The sequence below is a fragment of the Heliangelus exortis genome, chromosome 3, assembly GCF_036169615.1.
Source record: "Heliangelus exortis chromosome 3, bHelExo1.hap1, whole genome shotgun sequence".
Taxonomy (NCBI): Eukaryota; Metazoa; Chordata; class Aves; order Apodiformes; family Trochilidae; genus Heliangelus; species Heliangelus exortis.
In genome coordinates, this window is record NC_092424.1 from 115,151,523 (window position 1) to 115,171,016 (window position 19,494).

Genomic DNA, 19,494 nt, shown 5'->3' on the forward strand with positions numbered 1-19,494 from the left:
CTAGCTTTCTGCCTGAGAAATAATTGGGAGTGTAAATCTCGTTTTAGATCAAGGCACCGCCAAGGCCAGGGAGGTGCCAGCTTGGCCCCAAAAGCATGTGAACATCTGCACAAGGAGAACATAAAGATGCCACAACCAGCAGATAAGAGGAAAGTTATGGCTGGGGCCCGATATCCATAGAACAACATGAAGCCACCTGGAATCAAGGGAGATAGAAGTTTAACCCTAAGAGGGACATATCCCCGAGAGAACAACTCCGCCCAGACTCCACCTGGTTCCGCCCAGACTCCACCTGGTTCCGCCCAGACTCCACCTGGTTCCACCTAGACTCCACCTGGTTCCGCCCAGACTCCGCCTGTTATGAATATTATAATTATCTGTTGTAATCTTATGAATATGCATGAAAGGCTGTATAAATACCCTAACCCTACCCCCCCCGAGTGGAACTGTCTGTCCAGCGTGAGCTGGGAGTTCCCCGGATCCGTGAATAAATACCTTTGCTGTTTAAAGACTCAAAACTTTGTCTCTAAACAGTTTATTCGGCCTTTTTGGGCTTCAGTTGTGTTGTTGTTTGTGCGTGTGTTGTGACCGCGTGTTGTGCGTGCGTGGTTGGGCGTGTGTGTGCGGGGCGGGGGTGTTTGAGTTCATACTTACCTGGCAGGGGAGACACCATGATCAAGCAGGTGGTTTTCCCAGGGCGAGGCTCATCCCCTGCACTCCGGGTGTGCTGACCCCTGCGATTTCCCCAAATGCGGGAAACTCGACTGCATAATTTGTGGTAGTGGGGGACTGCGTTCGCGCTCTCCCCTGGTCGTTGCGGTACAAAGACAGGTTATCACGAGCAAGTAATTGTGAGCCCGATGCTGTCTGCGGGGGCTTGGGGCGACGCCTCCCTGAGAAGGCAGGCTGAGGGATTGGGGTCATTCAGCCTGGAGAATAGGAGGCTCCCAGGTGAGGTCAGAGCAGCCTTCTGATATCTGAAGGGGCTACAAGAAAGCTGGGGTAAGAGGACAAGGGCAACAGTTTAAAACTTGAAGAGGGGACATTTAAGTTGGACGTGGCGAAAAAGTTATTTCCTGTGAGGGTGCTTGAACCCCTGGTTGCCCAGGTTGTCCAGAGAAAGCGGTAGCTGCCCCATCCCTGGCAGCGTTGAAGGCCAGGTTGGATGGGGCTTGGAGCACCCTGGTATCCAGTTGGAAGTGTCCCTGCAGGGGGATGGGAACTGGATGAGCTTTAAGGTCCCTTCCAACCCATTCTATGACTCTATGAGGGGACCAGGACCCTCCATGTCCGAGCTGTGCCCGGTCCCGGAGCTGCATCATCTTCCCGGGGCACAGCCGGGGGTCCCGGAGCATCTCCGGGCTCCCTCTGCACACTCCCCAGCCATGTCCTTAAGTGCGGGGTCCGGGGTGCGAAGTGCGGGTGGAATCCGCACCATCAAGTGTGGGGTGTGCGGGCCGAGGGAGATCGTGCAGGGATAGGGGGGATGAGCAAATGCTGACAACTGGAGAGGGTAAGAGAAACCCTGCGATGAAGTTACGCAAGGGTAGCGGCTGCTCTGGAGCTCCTCTGCCAGATTTCTAACTCGGAGTCCGCTCAGCTGTCGTTAAACACCAAAAGGTCAGGGGAGAGCGCGAACGCAGTCCCCCACTACCACAAATTATGCAGTCGAGTTTCCCGCATTTGGGGAAATCGCAGGGGTCAGCACACCCGGAGTGCAGGGGATGAGCCTCGCCCTGGGAAAACCACCTGCTTGATCACGGTGTCTCCCCTGCCAGGTAAGTATGAACTCAAACACCCCCGCCCCGCACACACACGCCCAACCACGCACGCACAACACGCGGTCACAACACACGCACAAACAACAACACAACGAACACCACCGACACCGCAGCCCCCACGCACACCGACACCCGACACCGCCCCTACCCACGCCCGCACCCACCGGGGGGGCTTCTGCTCGGGGGCCGCATCTCCCGACGCGCACCGCGCACACGATCTGCATGGGCACGCCCCAAACCGCAACACTCGACACCCCCTCCTGTGCTCCCCGCACACCCACGGCCTCTCCCCGCTCCCTCCCCCCAGCTCCGGTCGCACAGAGCCCGGCGAGACGAGATGGAGCCTCTGCGCTGGCAGAGCGCTGGCAGAGCGCTGGCAGAGCGCTGGCAGAGCGCTGGCAGAGCGCGGACATCGCGGGGCAGCGGCGGGGCTGGGCACGGGGGGGTCTCACGGGAGGACACCGGCTGAGCCCCGTCCCTGCCTGGGCTGCCAAAGGAGGAACCGGAACCACGTCTATCAGCGGGGGGCACAGACCCCGCGTCCCCAGGCGCTGGGCTGGGCTCCAGCTCTCCGGGACTCGTTTGTACTGGGCACCGGTTTGGGTCACCACAAGCCCATAGATAAAAGTGTTCCCAGCCCATAACCGCCTGTACAGAACCTCAGCACCAGCAGGAGCTGCCACCACAGCCCCAGGAGTGTGGGGGCTGGGGGGTGCCACGGGTGGTCCTGTGTCAGTCAGATAGGGACACGGGCCCCGGTACTCACAGGCCAGGGTGGCTCTTGGGTATGTGGTGAATGCTGCTGGCCTGGGGAGGAGAGTAGTGGGACAGCTCTGGACATGTGCAAGGGTCAGATCAGAGAATCGAAACAGATGGACTTAAAACCGGACGTGAACTGCAAATACTGCTTGAAATATCTGTAAAAAAAAAAAAATTCAGAGTGGTGGGGATGAGTCCAGGTGGGTGGAAAACTGCTCGGGTCAGTCCTGGGGTCAGGATGGGTTTGTGAGTGCGGGTGGTGGTGTCACGGGGTCAGCTGGGAGCACAATGCAGCAAGCTGGGCAGAGTGGGGCTGGGGGAAGCCTAGACACTGCAAGGGGGCTCTGGAGGAAGGGTGCTGGAGAGGGGGAGGACAGGGGGAGGTAGGGACGGGGAAGGGCTTAGGCTGAGGACAGTGGGGACAAAGTCTGTAGGCAAGGACAGATGACAGGAGCGTGAGGACCCGGAAGGGATGGATCCCAACTGCCATAGATGGTGTGAGTGCATGTGCCTCGGGTGCTCCTGGGACAGGACTGCATGAACAGAATGGCCTTTTTGGGCCTCCGCAGATCAGAACTTGGTGCCAGCAGAGCCCAGGGTGAGCACAGCAGCCAGACCCCATTGCCTGAGGGCTGACTGACTCTGGAGGGGGGCACTAGCAGGGCCCCCAACATCCCTCCAAGTGGATCCACCTGCGCCAGTCCTGGGACTGCTACTGCTCCTGGACGGGCCCGCAGAGACGCTGCTCTCTGTTCGCCACCGGAACCGGGTCCCGTGTCTGTCCCAGCCCAACGCTTCCAAGTGCAAACAGAGCAGGAAGGAGCTTGGACAGGCAAAAGCTGTGCTGCTGGTGGGGCGGGTTGGTTCTATTTCTCTATGGGCTTATGGTGACCCAAACCGGTGCCCAGTACAAACGAGTCCCGGAGAGCTGGAGCCCAGCCCAGCGCCTGGGGACGCGGGGTCTGTGCCCCCCGCTGATAGACGTGGTTCCGGTTCCTCCTTTGGCAGCCCAGGCAGGGACGGGGCTCAGCCGGTGTCCTCCCGTGAGACCCCCCCGTGCCTAGCCCCGCCGCTGCCCCGCGATGTCCGCGCTCTGCCAGCGCTCTGCCAGCGCTCTGCCAGCGCTCTGCCAGCGCTCTGCCAGCGCAGAGGCTCCATCTCGTCTCGCCGGGCTCTGTGCGACCGGAGCTGGGGGGAGGGAGCGGGGAGAGGCCGTGGGTGTGCGGGGAGCACAGGAGGGGGTGTCGAGTGTTGCGGTTTGGGGCGTGCCCATGCAGATCGTGTGCGCGGTGCGCGTCGGGAGATGCGGCCCCCGAGCAGAAGCCCCCCCGGTGGGTGCGGGCGTGGGTAGGGGCGGTGTCGGGTGTCGGTGTGCGTGGGGGCTGCGGTGTCGGTGGTGTTCGTTGTGTTGTTGTTTGTGCGTGTGTTGTGACCGCGTGTTGTGCGTGCGTGGTTGGGCGTGTGTGTGCGGGGCGGGGGTGTTTGAGTTCATACTTACCTGGCAGGGGAGACACCATGATCAAGCAGGTGGTTTTCCCAGGGCGAGGCTCATCCCCTGCACTCCGGGTGTGCTGACCCCTGCGATTTCCCCAAATGCGGGAAACTCGACTGCATAATTTGTGGTAGTGGGGGACTGCGTTCGCGCTCTCCCCTGATTAGTTTGTTAGAAAAAATAGACTACGATACGCTCAACAACTGGTTGAAAATACGATGTTAATTATGTAGGCTTAAAAGTGATTTTTGTTATCTCGGTGCTTGCGGTATTTAGCACCCAATCTACTCCTTGCTGTGGCCCCGTTTTGGGTGCTACAGTGCCCATCCCCAGCGATCGCCCCATCGCACATCCCCACCCCTCCATCGCCGCCCCGCAGCGGTCCCACCGCCCGCTCCCATTGCCCCCTCCCCCTGCCGCAGGGAAGGCGGGGCGTGACGCGCACTTTCGGGTCATGACGTGTCAGGAGTGACGCCATCTCCCCGCGCCACGGCTTCCGTTTCCGTACAGGCGGCTCCGGGAAACCGGGAGGCCACCCACCGGGATGGCGTCCGGCGTCTCCCGTGGGTCGCGCTGCCGGGAACGGAGCCGTCGGGGCCGGGTCGGGCGGGGCTTGGCACCCACCGGACGCAGCCGAAGCCGGGGGCGGGAGGGGGAGAGCGGAGCGCTCCGTATGTACCGGGAAGGGGGGGGTCAGGTGGTCGCTCTTGGGGGGCACGATGCAGTGTCGGGGGGTACGGATGCCCGGCATCGCATCGTGCCCCGGAAAGGGTGGGTTGCCGAGCATTTTGATGCTAATCCTGTTATTCTGGGGGGGGCAGAGGAATCGCCTCTGGGAGATCCGGACTGTTTGGGCCCACCTGAAGAGGGGGTGGCAGCGAACGACTTCCCCTCAGAAAACGCCCGCAACCAAAAAGCGAAAAGTGACCCCAACGGCCGAGCTCCTGAGGGGCACGGCGAGCCCTCCATGAGCTCGGAAAACGGGGCCGTGGCCCATCCGATGCCCGCCGGGAAGCGCGGGAGGAAGCCCAAAGCGGAGATGCTGCTACTGAAGCTGTCGCAGGACCTGGAGTGCCCGGCCCCGGAGTCCATCTGTGTGCAGAAGATGCTGGGGAGCAGCGAGGGGGGGGAAAGCCTGGAGAACCCCCCTGGCGGGCGCCCCAAAAGGCGGGCAGCCAAAGTGTGAGCAGGGGCAGCGGGTGGAGGACAGGGAAGGCATTGCTCTCAGAATGCTCCTCGAGACCTCTGCCTCACCTGGGGGTCTTGGGGTCTTTGCTGAGGACTTTGTCTCGTGTCAGTGGGGTCAGCTGGTTCCCAGTGGGGGAGCCCCCCATGCTCTGGGGCCTCTGTGCTCCCTGTGTGCCCGCAGGGACAGAGCTGTCGGGGTCACGGTGTCCCTGGTGCCTGCAGTGAGGTGTGGAAGCTCCCCTTGCTGGGGACACTCCATGCTCTGCCTGCAGCTGGAGCCCAGGGCAGGGCGGGTGTTCCCTGGGAGGGGTGGGAGATGCTGGCTGTCCCAGTGCTGGCCTGGAGGCTGCCTGAGCACCCGGACTGGTGCTGCCATAAGCTGTTTGGGCAGAGCCGATGGCCCGCCTGGCTCTGGTCCGGAGCTGTGTGCCCACCTGGGTCCGCAGAGAGGGGTGCTGGTCCCGGTACGCTCCCGCTGCTCACCCCTGGGCAATGCCTCTGGTGGCCCAGGGCTTTGCTGTACCTGCAGGAGCTGGCAGAGGAGCTGACATCTGTGTACCAGCCGCCGTCTCCCACCCAGGGTGTCCAGGAACCAGAGCCAGAGCGTATCCAGAAGAAGCGCCGGAGCCGGAGGAGGAAAGAGGAGGAGACGGACAGTGATGACCCTGCCCACGACGCCGACTTTGTGCCCTCGAAGGAGGTGTTGCTGCAGGCAGAGGAGGAGGAGGAGGAGGAGGAGGGGAGCGATGCAGCACTCAGTGAGGTCTCAGAACTGGAGCTGGAGCCACTCCGAGGACACAGTGGGAGGACATCATCTGCAGGGGTAAGGGAAGGCCAAGGACAAGGGCTGTTCTTTGGCTGCTTCTTCCCTTTGGATGAACGATTCCAAGTGTCTGAGCTGTGCCCCTGCAGCCCAGTTGCCCAGGGCAGGGCAGTCACAAAGCAGGAGTCACCCGGGTGGCACAATCTGCTGTGAATCCCCGCAGCTCTTGGGGCTTAACTGCAGGCAGAGGCAGTTCCAAGGGGGGTGGATGGGGACAGGGCCCAGGAGCTCCCAGGAGAGGGTGCAGAGCCTTGTGTTGAAGCTGGTGGGGGGTGCAAGAAGGGTCCTCCCACTTGTGCAAGTCCCCAGAATGGGACTTTGTGTCTTTAGCACAGTGTGACACGGTGTCGGTGACTGCTGCTGCTGTGGGAATGCTCTGTGCTTGTGGGATACACCAGTGCTGTTCAGGATGGTTGGGGGTCCCCTGGGAGCACTGGGGAACATTTGGGCAGGCAAAGGCAGCTGAGTCCTCTCCTGTGCCCAGAGATCCAAGCCCCAGTGCCGAGGAGTTGCTCCCAACGGCTTCCACAACTCTATCATGGCCCCAGTGGAGAAGTGCTCCAACCTCACCTGCAGCCTGTGAGTTGGGGGTGCTGGGGGGCTCAGGGTGGGCTGCTGGGGTGCCATGTACCATGGCTATGGCAGGTGCAAGGAGAAGGGAGCGTGTGCTGTCGGGAATGTCAGCATCCTGCTGGGAACAGGTCCCTATCACCCGAGGGAAGCGCCAAGGGTGGGGGCTGGGGGCTGTGTAGGGAAGGGCAGGGGCTGCGAGCCCTTGGGTGGGCTGCCTGTGCCGTGGACAGGGTTGGGGGGCCACAGGCAGGGCGTGGAGGGGGTTGCCTATGTTGCAGGCAGGGTTCTGCAGGGGCTGTGGCTGAGCTCTGTCCCTGGTCTGCAGGCGGGATCAGAAGCACTCACAGTGGGAGTTTCCAGACTGGATCCCTTCAGCACACAAGTGGCTGTGGCTCTCGGAAAGGTGCTCGGGGAGCAGTGTGGGGAAGGGGCTCTGGGAGGGGCTGTGTGGTGGGGCAGGACCTTGCAGTGCTTGGGGGCAGAGTGGGCAGCCCCAGCCAGTGGGTATGGGGGGACAGCAAAGGCAGGGGGGAGGCTTTGGTACTATCTAGTGCTACCAGACCCCCAGGGATGGGGCTGCCTCGGGAGCTTTGGGGGTCTCATGGATGTGGCTCTGGCATCTCAGCAGCCCTCAAGGTGGCTGGCAGTGGGACGGGCTGGGGAGGTGCTGGGGTGTGGGGCTATGCTGGGGGTGACAGGGTGAGGGGTGAGGAGACCCCCTCACCTTCTGCCCCCCCAGCGAAGCTGCCCCGTACCTGCCAGCAGAGGAGAAGTCTCCCCTTTTCTCCATCCAGCGGGAGGGCATCAAGGATGACGGAGCCTTGTACAGGGTGAACAGGTTGGCGTCACCTCGCACAGCACGCCCAGGGGACGGGGACGCTGCTGTCCCCCCGTGCCCTCACCCTGGTCCCCGCCGGCAGGTTCAGCTCCCTGCAGCCCCATCAGGAGCGCCTGGACGTGTCCTTCTTCGTGGGCGGCCCCGTGTGGGCCATGGAGTGGTGCCCGTCCCCGGAGGGCTCAGCTGCCCCGCAGTACGTGGCCCTGTACTGCCACCGCAGCATGGAGGAGACGCACGGGGCGGCCGGGCTGCACCGCGGCCCCGCGCTCCTGCAGCTCTGGGGCCTGGGCAGCCTGCAGCCCGAGCAGGGGTGAGCAGCCTGGCCAGGGAATGGCCCCGGGGAGGGGATGGGGGCTCCCCAGCCCCCAAGGGTGGGAGCTCCTAAGGCCATCCTCAGCCCCCCGGGGTGGGAGCCCCCATGTCTCTTTATGGCCCCCACATCCCTCCTCAGCCCCCAAGGACCTCCTGTCCCTCCACAGCTGAGCAGGGGTGAGGTTTGTCCTCTCCAAAAGCCACTAAGCATGGCCTGAACTCCAACGGGGCCGTATTGTTATCCAGTTTCACTGCTGGTGTGCACTGGGAGCCACTGGTGTGTACTGGGAGGTTCTGGGCTCCAGCTGTGGGGTTCTTCATCGCTCCTCCTCCTCCCGCAGCTCCACTGACAAGGCCGAGTTGGCCTATGCCATCGCCGCTGATCACGGCTGTGTCTGGGACATGAAGTTCTGCCCCAGCGGTGCCTGGGAGCCCCCCAGCACTGCCAGGATGGTGGGTACACTGCTGGCATGGCCCCCGCACCCTGGGGGACACCTTTGGCCCATGCCTGACCAGGCAGGGGATGCTGGCCCCGGGGCTGAACCTGTGTCTTGTTTGCCAGCATCCGCAGATGGGCCGGCTGGGGCTGCTGGCTGTGGCTTTCTCAGAGGGCAAGGTGGTCCTGTACTCCCTGCCGCACCCCGGGGCCCTGCGGCGCGCCAAGAGAACACAGGTAAAAGGTAGGAAGAGCCGCGCCGCCGGGCAGGGCCCTCCCGACCCCCCTCCCACCGCCCTGGGACTAGTGGCTGACCCTGGGCTGGGAGGGAGGGGCAGCAGGGCTGATTTGGGGGACATTAAAACTTCTGACCCTGAGCCCCTGGTTGCCCAGGTTGCCCAAGGAAGCTGTGGCTGCCCCATCCCTGGCAGTGTCTCAGCCCAGGTTGGATGGGGCTTGGAGCCCCCTGGGCTGGGGGAAGGGTCCCTGACCATGGCAGGGGTGGCACTGGGGGAGCTCTAAGGTGCCTTCCCACCCAAACCAAGCTGGGATATATGGCTCCATGAAACTACTGATGATCCCAGGACAGGCTCAGTCCTGGGGACACACAATGCCCAGGGAGCCTTTCCAGGGGCTGGGGGCACTGCTCTCAGCAGTGATGCCATGGGCAGAGCAGGGTTGCAGGGCAGGACACAACAATGGCAGCTGTCCCCAGCTTTTCCTTTTCCTTTTCCTTTTCCTTTTCCTTTTCCTTTTCCTTTTCCTTTTCCTTTTCCTTTTCCTTTTCCTTTTCCTTTTCCTTTTCCTTTTCCTTTTCCTTTTCCTTTTTTTCCTTTTCCTTTTCCTTTTCCTTCTTTCCCTTTCCCTCTCCCTCTCCCTCTCCCTTCCCCAGCCCTTGCTGCTGATGCTCTACTTTGCTGTGATGGGTGGCCAGTGCCTACTTGCTCATGGCCACTGGGCTGTGGCCAGTAGCTGCCCGCCCTCGCTGAGGATGGGGACGTGTGCCCACCCTGGGGCACATTGTGCTGGCACTGCCATAGCCACAGGTGTGGCAGGGGCTGATCCAGCACGCCGTGGTGCTGCTGACTGTCCCTGTGCCTCACTGGGGGCTGGGGGGGTTGGTGTGCAGGATCGGGGCTGGGCTGCGGCATACCCGGAGCTCTCAGCGTGGCTGTGTTCCCTGGGGTCCCCACCCCCACTCTGGGTGTTCCCACACCACAGCCCCAGGCTGGGGTTAGGGTCCCCACAGTGCTTATGCTGTCTGTCACTGCTGGGGGAGATTAATAATTAATGATGCTCCAGCAGAGAAAGATGGTGCAGGTGGGAGCAGGGTCTGTGTCCCCTCTGCCCCCTCCAGGCCCCCTCCTCTGTCCCCCACATCTGTCCTGGATGCTCCAGTCCCCTTCACCCGTGGTTCTGGTTGGCTTGGCCACCCTGGCCTGGCTGCTCCTCTCCTGTCCCTCTGGGGTGGTCACGCTCTGGTGCTGCCCCTGTGTGCCACCCATTGCCCTCAAGTTTGGTGGAGGTGTTTTCCATCAAGGCAGGCAGCTGGACGTGGTGGGGTGAGGATGGGTTAGGTGGGTTGGGGGGAGCATCAGCCCTGCCCCATCTCTGCCTGCCATGCCTTTTGGGGTGCTGCCTCCCCTGGCACCAGCAAGTCTGGCTCCTGGAGGTCCCAGGTCTGCTGCTCCCTGCGCTGTTGGCTGCTGCTGGGTGTGCTGGGCTGAGCACTGAGCCAGGGCAGCTGGTGCCTGTCCTGACCCTTCTCTGCTCTTTTCCAGACGGGTCCTTCCAGAAGCACATTATCTGCAAGGTCAGTGTCCTCTCGTGCTGCTTTCCCCCTTGGAGCTGGCACCCCAGAGCCTCAGGGCTGGCTCGGGTGGGGAGCTGGGGGGGACAGGACACTCTCAGAGCTCACTGGCCCCAGGCAATTGAGGTGACAGAGCAGAGCCCTGTCCCCAGATCTCTCTGTCCCCAACTCTTGTTGTGTGCCTGTCCCTTGGTCCCCAGGTGCAGTGTGTGGCCACGCTCCAGGTGGGCTCCATCCAGTCTGGGAATGTGTCTGAGTGTGGGCAGTGCTTCAGCCTCTCCTGGATGCCCTGCAAGCCCCACCACCACCTGGCAGCTGGTTTCTATGATGGTGAGTGCCAGGCATGGGAGGGACTGCACCCCACAGCACACATGGAGCTCTGTGCTCCTTCCCCTTGGCTGGGTCAGGGAACAGGGGACACTGGCCTTGAGGGACAAGGGGAGCATCAGGAGGAGCAGCAGCAAGCAGCAGGCACTGTGCAGGAGCCTCTGCCCATCTCTGGGACAGGGAGCAGGCAGGAGAAGAGAAGGCTGCAACGGGGAGACCTTAGAGCACCTTCCAGTGCCTGAAGGGACTCCAGGAAAGCTGTGGAGGGACTTGGGACAAGGGCCTGGAGGATTGGGACCCTCCGAGGGGGAAGGGTTTCCAGCTGGGAGAGGGGAGATGGAGAGGAGATCTTGGGCAGGGAGGGAGGGAGGGAGAAATTCCTTGGGGTGAGGGTGCTGAGCCCCTGGTTGCCCAGGTTGCCCAAGGAAGCTGTGGCTGCCCCATCCCTGGCAATGTCTCAGCCCAGGTTGGATGGGGCTTGGAGCCCCCTGGGCTGGGGGAGGGGTCTCTGACCATGGCAGGGGGGGCACTGGGGGACCTTTAAGGTCCCTTCCCATCCAAACCACTCTGGGGCTCTGGGATCATGGGCTGCCCTCAGGCACTCACATCCCTGTCAGCTCCAGGATGTGGCTATGGCTCAATCCACATCTGTCTGGCTTCCTCAGATGCAAGTTTGGCTTCAGGCGACCCGCAGCTCTGTGCTGTGCTGTCTCCAAGCCCTCCTGTCCCACTGTAAGCCCAGCTCCCAGCTCCAGCTTTGGCTGGGTCACAGTGTGGCTGCTGGGGTGGCTCCTCACGGGCTCAGGTCTCTTCCCACAGGCACTGTGGCCATCTGGAACCTGCTCACCAAGTCCCTGCTGCAGTGCGTGCGCCAGCCCGATGGCTCCCTCAAGCTCTACCCTTTCCAGTGCTTCCTGGCCCACGACCAGGCGGTGCGGAGCATGGAGTGGTGCAAGGCTGACAGGTGAGGGACGGGCACTGCTGGGGTGGCCTTCAGGGGACTCGGTGCTGATGAGACTTGGACCCTCTGAGGCACCAAGGAGGTGGGGCTGGGCTCCTGGGGGTGGAGCCATTGCCATGGGAGCAGCTCTGTTCCCAGGGGCAGGGATGGGGTATGGCTTCATGCTGTGGTCTCAGTGCTGCCTTTCTCCTGGTTCTCAGCAACTTCCTGGTCACGGCAGGGAGCGACCGTAAGATCAAGTTCTGGGACCTGCGGCGGCTCTACGAGCCCATCAACAGCATCAAGCGGTTCCTCAGCACCGAGGTGGCCTGGCTGCTGCCCTACAATGGTGTCACTGTGGCCCAGGACAACTGCTATGCCTCGTGAGTGCCAGGGCCATTGTGGTACCTGGGGGCCAGGCTGTCGTGGGGGTCTGGCCCTGCCTCCTCCTGGGAGTCCCCTCAGGTCTCTCCCTGCCTGGGAGCTCCTGATGCTGCTGGCACTGGTCACACTGCAGCTGCATGGCCTTGGTGTGACCCAGGGGCTGTGTCACGGTGTCATCCTACAGAACAGGCGTGGTGGGCACAGGGAGGAACGAGGTCCCCAGGCTGGGTTGGGCAGCAGGGTCCTGTGTGACCCTGGGCTGACACAAGTTGGCAGAAGGGTTCTGGAGTCTTGGGGTGTTCTCAGCCTCCAGCTCGTCCTGAGCCAACTTGTGTCACTGTGATATGCTGCTAGAGGAAGGACAGTCCCCATCCATCCACCTGGGTCTGGGGGCTCAGGGAGGGGAGCCTGTTGCCTGGCTCTCACAGCTCTGTACCCATCCCATCCCTTCCTGCCAGTTACGGTCTCTGTGGGATCCACTACATCGACGCCGGGTACCTGGGCTTCAAGGCGTATTTCGTGGCCCCTCGCAAGGGAACTGTGTGGGTAAGAGGCTGGAGCAAGGCAGTCCTGTTCCAGGGGGCCGTGTCAGAGCCAGGGTCACCTGCCCCAACCCCAGGGACTGTGGCAGCCACGTGAGGGGTGTCCCTGCCTGTGTCCCTCCCTCCTGGGAGTGCCCAGACGTTGGGGTTTGTGGTGCTGCTGCCGGAACAGGGGTGGCGGGGACCCTCTGGGGACCCTGCACCCCAGAGCTCTCTGTCCCTGCAGAGCATATCAGGCTCGGACTGGCTGAATACGGTGGCTGCGGGGGACATCACTGGGGAGCTGGTGGCTGCAGTGCTGCCCGACCTGGCCATCAACCCGCTCAACATCAAGCGATCCTCTGACCGCAGATTTGTAAGAGATTGGGTCAGGGGGTGTGGAGGGATGCTGTGTGCCCCCCAGCCCCCTCCCTGGTGGTCCCTGTTCCCCCCTGAGCCCTGTCTCCCCCACAGCCAGTCTACAAAGCTGATCTGCTGCCCCGCAGCCCCGACGGGCCCGAGGGGGGTGAACAGGCATTGCCCAAGACCAGGAGCTACAGTGAGATGGTGACCAAGAGCTACATCCGATACCAGGACACGGACCTGGTAGGTGGGCAGGGGGTCCTGGACCTCAGTGGGGGCCAGGGAAGTAGGGATGAGGCCTGGGGGGTCGTGGCTGAGTGAGGAGAGATTACAGCAGCCCCTTGACTCCAGTGGAGCCCAGGATGGCTGCCCCGGGGACACGGGCAGGGGCTGCACCACGGTGACAGGGGGAGCAAGCCTGGGCCAGAGCTGCCAGAGAGATGCTGGGGTGGGCTCTGACCGGGGCATGGCTCCCACTGTCCTTTGCCATGGGTGACCCCGGGGACAACGCCTGTCCCCCGGCTGTGCCATGGTCACAGTGCTGCTACTGCCACCGTGGGTGCAGTGACCCTGCCGGGGACACACTGCCCATGGTGGTGCCACCGCTCTACAGCGCAGCTTCAAGAACTTCCCCGGCCGGGAGCCGATGCGCAGGATGCAGAATCAGGAGTCCAAGGCAGAGCTGAGCCTCGACCGCCTGCAGCTGGAGTCCCTGCACAAGGTGAGGGGGCTGCGTGCCCAGGGGCTGCGGGATCCTGGTGCCTCGGCCCCCTCCTGACCCCCGTCTCCCCCTCCACAGGTGCGTTTCAGCCCCAACCTGGACTCTCTGGGCTGGCTGGTGTCCGGGGGGCAGGCGGGCATTGTGCGGGCGCACTGCCTGGTGGGGCTCTCCTCCAGCACTGGACGGCGGCTGCTCCCGGAGCGCAGGGCACGCTTCACCTCCCTCTATGGGGACAAGACCGGCAGCCCCGGTCCCCCTGAGGACACCCCTCTGCCAGCAGAATAGCACCCTGAGACCCTGGTGCTGCCACCACATGCCATGGGACCCTCATGGTGCCACCACGCGCTGTGGGACCCTGGTGCTGCCACCACACACACTTGCCCCGGCAGGAGCAGGAGGTGGGGCTGGGGCTGGCTGTGCTGTCCCGGGGGGGCTGTGTGCCCCTTTTTGGTGCTTCTTACCCTCTGGGCCTCCACCCCAGGGTGGGAATGGATGCTTCTGGCTGTCACCTGGGATGCTCAGGACACTGGTCCTTGTGCCCTGGGCCCAGAAGGATCCTTTTGCTCTGCTTGGTCTGAGCTGGTGCAGGGAGAGTGGTGGGACTCGTGTGTGTCCCTGGGCTGAGCTGTGGGTTGTGGGGCTGATGCAAAGGAGGCACCTGTAGTTCCCCCCACATGGGGCTGTGCTCACTCTGGCCCTGGCCCCAGCCAAGCCCCCCATGCCAGTGGGGCCACAGGGTGCCCGAGCTCTGGAGTTGCTCACATTGAGCCTTTGTCCAGCTGTGCAGTAAACGTGGTTTGTTTTGTAGAGGCTGTTATGGTGCTGGTGTGAGGCTCCCAGTACCAGTGTCCAGGGCTGCCAGGGCCATGTCCCCCTCCCCAGTCTCCTCCAGGCCACCTGTGCCACCCCTGCTGCTCACCAACACATTTATTGGTGGCTGTGGGCTCTGCCACAGCACACACAGAGCTCCTTGCACAGAGAGGCAGACAGACAGACAGACACTGCATAGGTGCGATGGACACAGACGGTGGAAGGAATGGATCAGGCCAAGGCACAGCATGGGTGTGGGGCTGAGCTTGGGGCAGCGGAGTCCACCAACCCCCCCAGCCTGGGGAGCAGCACAAATCTGAGTCTGGGCTCCACCCCTGGGGACGACCCCTCTCCTGTGGGGGACAGCCGGGCTCCATGGCTGACAGGTATGCAGGGGGGACAGTTCCCCCCATCTTCCTCCTTGGGGGGTGGGCTCATCCTGGCACAGCTCCTGGGGCAGCCACTGTGCTGTGGGGCCAGGCTGTGTGACACCCCCCCTCCCCCAGGGTGACTCCACTGTACCCCTGCTGAGGCCGCCCCACTGTCCCACCCCACAGTAGTGGGGCTGATGCAGTGCAGGGCCCCTGCTCTTGGGCTGCTGCCCCAGGGGGTGGGGGGTCCAGGGCCTGATCCAGCTGTGCACTGGGTGGGGGTCTCAGGCGTGGGGGTCCTGGCAGTGCTGGCAGGCTGCCATCTCCTCCCGGTACCGCTCCACCTGCACCGTGCAGGAGGCAAAGCCAAACCTGCTCCGCAGCTGGGCGCGGGCTTCCCACAGCACCGCCTCGGGGTCGGCGCTGGGATCTGGGGAGAGCAGCACAGCAGGGCTCGGCTCCGGCGCAGGCAGCCACCGGGACCCCCAGCTGTGCCCTGGGGGTTGCCCGAGCTGGTCTGGCCGTGGCCGAGTCACTCACCGATGGCCACATGCACTGACACGGCGAGGTGGCTCAGCGTCAGGGCCCAGAGGTGCAGGTCGTGGGTGCCCTTCACCCCGTGCACCCCCAGCAACAGCTCCTGCACCGCCTCAAACTCGATGCCCCGTGGTGTCCCTGACAGCAATGCCTGATCACCCGGGCCCCAGCCCCCTGGGGTCAGGGCTTGTGGCAGGGGCTGCCCCAGGCTGTGACTACACTGGGGCAGTGGCTCCAGGGTGAGGCAGCCCCTCACCACGGGAGCTTATGCCTGGGATGGGGGGCTCAGGGGACCAAGGGAAGGGGCAAGGTTGTGCCTGGGGGGGAGCAGAGGTTGCAAGGGGGTAAGCTGCCATGTGGGGAAGCTGTGCCCCCCTGTGCCCCCTCCCTGCCCCTGTGCTGTAGACCTGCACTCTCCTCACCCACCACAAACCTTCCATGAGGACTCTGAAGACGTCCCTGAGGATGGTGAAGGTGGAGCCAAGGACGAAGATGGAGAAGAAGAGGGTGCTGATGGGGTCTGCAATCTTGCACTGGGGCTGCAAAGAGCAGGGACTGTGTGGGTCTGGGGGAGGGCACCCAGGCGTAGGGCTACCAGTGCCCCACAGCAGTTTGTATGGGGCTGAGGGAATCATTCCCCAGAGGGCAGAGAGGATTCCAGCCCATGCACCTTGAAGTAGATGATGGTGGCAGCCACGAGGACACTGACGCTCTGCAGCAGGTCACCCACCACGTGGATGAAGGCAGCGCGGACGCTGGTGCTGCCGGGCAGGGGGGCATTGCCAGGCAGGCGATTCCAAGAGCTCTCCAGTGGCTCATAGCCCCCTGCACCATGGCCATGGCCAGTGGGGGACTGGTGCAGGATGTACGCCATGCTAGGGAGAGCAGGGACCGGAGGTGACTGGGGGGACAGGGCTGGAGTCTGGGGGCACACGTGGGGCAGGAATGCAGGTGTGCAGAGCCCCATGTGGCACCTACACGAGGTTGACACCGACGGCACCGGCAGAGGTAGCCAGCATGGCCCGTGCCTCGATCTCGTAGTCGTTGCTGATGATGCGAGCGGCTGCCAGGTAGACGAGGGCCCCGGTGACCACCCAGATGGAGAGGACGGAGGCCAGCGCACCTAATGTCTCTGTGGGACCTGGCCGTCAGCACCCGCCTTGGCTGCCCCATGCTCCCCAGCTCACCCATGCCCCCTGGCTCACTTGAGCCCCCCCAGCTCTCCCCAGTCCCTCAGCTCACCTGAGCGGTGCCAGCCAAAGCTCATGGTCCTGGTGGGTGGGCGGGTGGAGACCCAGAGGGAGAAGAGGCTGACAGCCATGCTGCCCACATCGGTCAGCAGGTGGGCTGCATCCGTCATAATGGCCAGGCTGTGGGCCAGGTACCCACCTGCAGGCACCGAGCAGCTGGCACTCCGCCTGCTGGACGGGGCAACCCCCCGTCCCCCATCACATCCCCGTCCCGCCATTACCTATCACCTCCCCGACCATGAAGATGCAGCACACGGTGCAGGCGATGCTCAGCTGCCGGCAGGCATGGAGCCTCTCTGGGGTGGGGCTGGGGGTGAGGGGGCTGCAGCGGCAGTGGGGGACCAGGGGGGTCGGGGCAGACAGGGCATCCTGGGAGCCTGTGAACAGACTGGGGGGGAGGGTCACTGCCAGCCGCACCACCTCCCCGTCCCCCTGCCCTGCACCCCAAGGCTCCTGGTAGCCGTGGTCCTGTCCGGCTGCCCGGGGGTGCTGCTCTGGCAAAGCACCTGGAGAGAGCAGCTGGACGGGAGGGGGGGCGGTGTGGGGAAGTGAGGCAGGGGGTGGGTGGGGGCTGGGGCCGGGGCTCAGAGTACTGATGCGTGGGGCAGCAGTGCGGGGATGATGGATGGAGAGCGTACTGGTATGGGGGGATGATGGATGGAGAGCGTACTGGTATGGGGGGGTGATGGGTGTAGAGTGTTTGTGCCGGGGGGCGGTTGATGGATGGTGTCGGTGCAGAGGGGGGTGATGGATCAAGAGCGTGTCAGTGTGGGGGGGTGATGAATGGATGGTGTTGGTGTGTGGGGGTCATGGATGGACGGTGCTGGTGCGGGGGCAGGTGATGGATGTGCAGTGCCAGTGCAGAGGGTCACGGATGGATGATGCCGGTGCGGGGGAGTCACGGATGGATGGTACCGGTGCAAGGCAATGATGTTTGGGTGTCAGACGGGCACCCGAGGGGGGAGTGGAGCTGGTGCATGGGTGGGGGTGCTGGTTCTACCTGGCTAAGGGTGTCGATACTGAGCAGAAGGGATGCTGGTGGCGGGGGTGCTGTGGCAGGGATGGGTGCTGGTCGTGCTTGGGCGGGGGCTGGGAGCGGTGGGGACGTGCCAGGAGGGTGGGTGTGCTGGGGGCTTGTGGGTCCTCAGAGTGGGAGCTGACAGTGCCGGGGGTGCTAGGCAAGGGGGGGGAGTCGGGGGCGATGGGAGTGATGGAGATGCTGGGTGACTGGGGAGGCAGTGCAGGGGGGTCGAGGGTTGCAGATGCCAGGAACGATGGGGGTAGCAGTGTTGGGGGTCGCTGGGGCACAGGGAGGTGGCGCTGGAAGGGGGCAATGGGGTGCAGGGGGTGTCAGTGCTTGTAGATGGGGATGGCGGTGCCAGGGGGGCAAAGGGGGCTGGGGATGCTGAGGTGCAGGGGTGCCAGTGCGGGGATGATGGAGGTGTCGGTGGTGGAGATGCTGATGAGGGGTGCGCTGGGGGTGCTGGTGCCAGGCGCAATGGAGTGGTGGTGATGGTCGCCAGTGCCGGTGATGGGATGCTGGTGATGGGGTGCTGGTGCCGGTGATGTGGTGCCAGTGATGTGGTGCCGGTGATGGGGTGCCGGGGTGATGGAGCGCCGGTGCCGGTGATGGGGTGCCGGTGCCGGAGATGGGGTGCCGGTGTGATGGAGTGCCAGTGGTACCTCTTGAGGCGCAGGCTGCTGTCGGCGGGTCCGGCCCGCAGACTGACCAGGCGGCCGCTCTCGGTGCCGGTCGGAGACTCCATGCTGGGGCGAGCGGCTCCGCGGGCACCGGGCACCGGGACGGCCGGGACTCCGCCCCCGGCGCCTGGCCCCTCCCCTTGTCTCCACCCCCTACTCCGGGGGCTCAGGGGGTGCCACCACCCCCCGCTTTTCCCGGCCCTGCCCCCGCGCAGCACGGCCCCTTCCCGGGCAGGGGGGTTTCTGCGGAGGACCCTGGGCATGGGGAGGGGGGCGGACGGGATGAGCTCAACCTCAATGAGACACAGCAGGGGGGCCGGGAGGTTGACCCAGCGGGTCCAGCCGGGGCAGCGCAGGGGGCTCTGGTTAACTTGTGCAGGGGGGGGCGGTTCGGGTATGGGGAAGGCTGCTCCGATAAAGGGCGGCTGTGTGTGTGAGGGGGGCTGCTTTTGTAGGGGGGCTACTTGAGTGTGGAGTGGCTGCTCAAGTGTGTGTGGGGGGCAGCTCAGGTGCAGGGGGGCCACATCGCCCCTACCCTGGAAGACAATGGGTCAGCAAATCCTGGGGGCAGTTTCAAAGGACCTGAAGGACAAGAGTGTCATGGGCTTGACCACAGTGTGGGTTTTTCCAGCCAAGCCGAATACCTCCTGCTCTGAGATGGTGGCTTGGTTGGGAAGAGGATCATGGGGAATACGGGACGGGTTTTGTCATCGTGTCCTGTAGGACCCTCCTGGAGAAGCTGTCAAAGTGTGAGCTGGGGGAGCAGTCAGTGAGGTGCTGTTGAGGTGCTGTGTGGCCAGGCCCACACAGCCCAAGTGGAAATGGGACCTGTCCAGACCTGGACAAGCTGGAGAAAAGGGCTGGAGGAATCTGGTGAAGCTCAGCCAGAGGAAGCACAAAGTCCTGCCTCACAGCAGCAGTATGTGCTGGGGGCCACCCAGTTGGGAAGCAGCTGTCCCCTGGGTTGTGGTGAGCACCGAGGTGACCATGACCCAGCAGTAGAATATTGAGAGGAGGTGAGGGGGGGAATCCATCCCCTCTGCTCAGCGCTGAGGAGACCAAACCTGTGTCCAGTGTTGGGCTCCCCAGTACAGGGGGCATGGACAGAGCTGGGGGGGTCCAGTGAGGGGCCACCAAGATGGGGAAGGACTGGAACATCTGTCTGGTGGGGAGAGACTGAGGGAGCTGGGACTGGAGCAGAAAATCAGGGGGATCAAATCCATGCCTGGGGGTGACAAGAGGATGGACCTGGGGGGATGGAAGTAGGGGGAAGGAACCAGGGGGAGGAAGACAGGGGTATGGAGTCCGGGAGATGGAGTCAGGCACTTCCTAGCGTGCCCAATGGAAGGACCGGAGGCCACGGGCACACAGAGGACTCCGGGAGGGTCCCTCTGGACATGGGGACACGCTCCTCAGTGCGAGGGTGACACGGGCACAGGCCACCCAGGCGGGGGGGGTAGGATATGCACTACGGGGACCCCCGCGGAAGCAGTGCCGGGGGCGCCCGGCTGGCCCGGCTGCCTGGAGGGCCATGCTCCCCGTTCTCTCCCGCCGCCG

General features: G+C 63.7%; 2 protein-coding genes and 3 non-coding genes across 9 annotated transcripts; 3 read left to right on the forward strand and 2 right to left on the reverse strand.

Moving 5' to 3' along the window:
- Positions 1-646: 646 nt before the first annotated feature.
- On the forward strand, positions 647-810 carry LOC139795620 (U1 spliceosomal RNA). Its single transcript, XR_011725607.1, has one exon. It is a non-coding gene; the product is annotated as a U1 spliceosomal RNA (small nuclear RNA).
- An 812-nt stretch (positions 811-1,622) lies between these two features.
- On the reverse strand, positions 1,623-1,786 carry LOC139795603 (U1 spliceosomal RNA). Its single transcript, XR_011725591.1, has one exon. It is a non-coding gene; the product is annotated as a U1 spliceosomal RNA (small nuclear RNA).
- A 2,244-nt stretch (positions 1,787-4,030) lies between these two features.
- Positions 4,031-4,194, forward strand: LOC139795621 (U1 spliceosomal RNA). The gene has a single exon (XR_011725608.1). It is a non-coding gene; the product is annotated as a U1 spliceosomal RNA (small nuclear RNA).
- Positions 4,195-4,516: 322 nt separating this feature from the next.
- GTF3C2 (general transcription factor IIIC subunit 2) lies at positions 4,517-14,075 on the forward strand. 5 transcript variants are annotated; one of them, XM_071742391.1, is made up of 19 exons: positions 4,517-4,703; positions 4,854-5,214; positions 5,801-6,043; positions 6,528-6,622; positions 6,942-7,019; positions 7,382-7,454; positions 7,537-7,764; positions 8,108-8,219; positions 8,329-8,439; positions 9,984-10,015; positions 10,213-10,342; positions 11,005-11,071; positions 11,159-11,303; positions 11,501-11,662; positions 12,122-12,209; positions 12,432-12,560; positions 12,659-12,790; positions 13,161-13,268; positions 13,347-14,075. In XM_071742391.1, exons 1-19 carry the CDS (start codon positions 4,577-4,579, stop codon positions 13,551-13,553), a joined length of 2,628 nt encoding a protein of 875 aa, XP_071598492.1. In that variant the 5' UTR covers positions 4,517-4,576; the 3' UTR covers positions 13,554-14,075. The 5 variants fall into 5 exon arrangements, with proteins under 5 accessions (XP_071598492.1, XP_071598493.1, XP_071598489.1 ...); XM_071742388.1 differs by having other exon boundaries at positions 4,519-4,703; positions 5,731-6,043; positions 7,356-7,454; XM_071742392.1 differs by lacking the exon at positions 7,382-7,454 and having other exon boundaries at positions 4,518-4,703; positions 5,731-6,043.
- A 536-nt stretch (positions 14,076-14,611) lies between these two features.
- SLC30A3 (solute carrier family 30 member 3) lies at positions 14,612-19,470 on the reverse strand. The gene is given in 11 exon segments (XM_071742461.1): positions 14,612-14,879; positions 14,990-15,124; positions 15,420-15,525; positions 15,657-15,861; positions 15,965-16,118; positions 16,229-16,375; positions 16,458-16,613; positions 17,920-18,009; positions 18,012-18,090; positions 18,473-18,519; positions 19,410-19,470. Coding segments are annotated over 11 exon segments (1,326 nt in total). The 3' UTR covers positions 14,612-14,733.
- Positions 19,471-19,494: the final 24 nt, after the last annotated feature.

Coding starts and splice junctions, on each gene's coding strand:
- GTF3C2 (XM_071742388.1), top strand. CDS start 4,577: ATGGCGTCCGGCGTCTCCCGTGGGTCGCGCTGCCGGGAACGGAGCCGT. Junction 10,016..10,212: donor AGAAGCACATTATCTGCAAG/GTCAGTGTCCTC, acceptor CTTGGTCCCCAG/GTGCAGTGTGTGGCCACGCT. Junction 13,269..13,346: donor AGCTGGAGTCCCTGCACAAG/GTGAGGGGGCTG, acceptor CCCCCTCCACAG/GTGCGTTTCAGCCCCAACCT.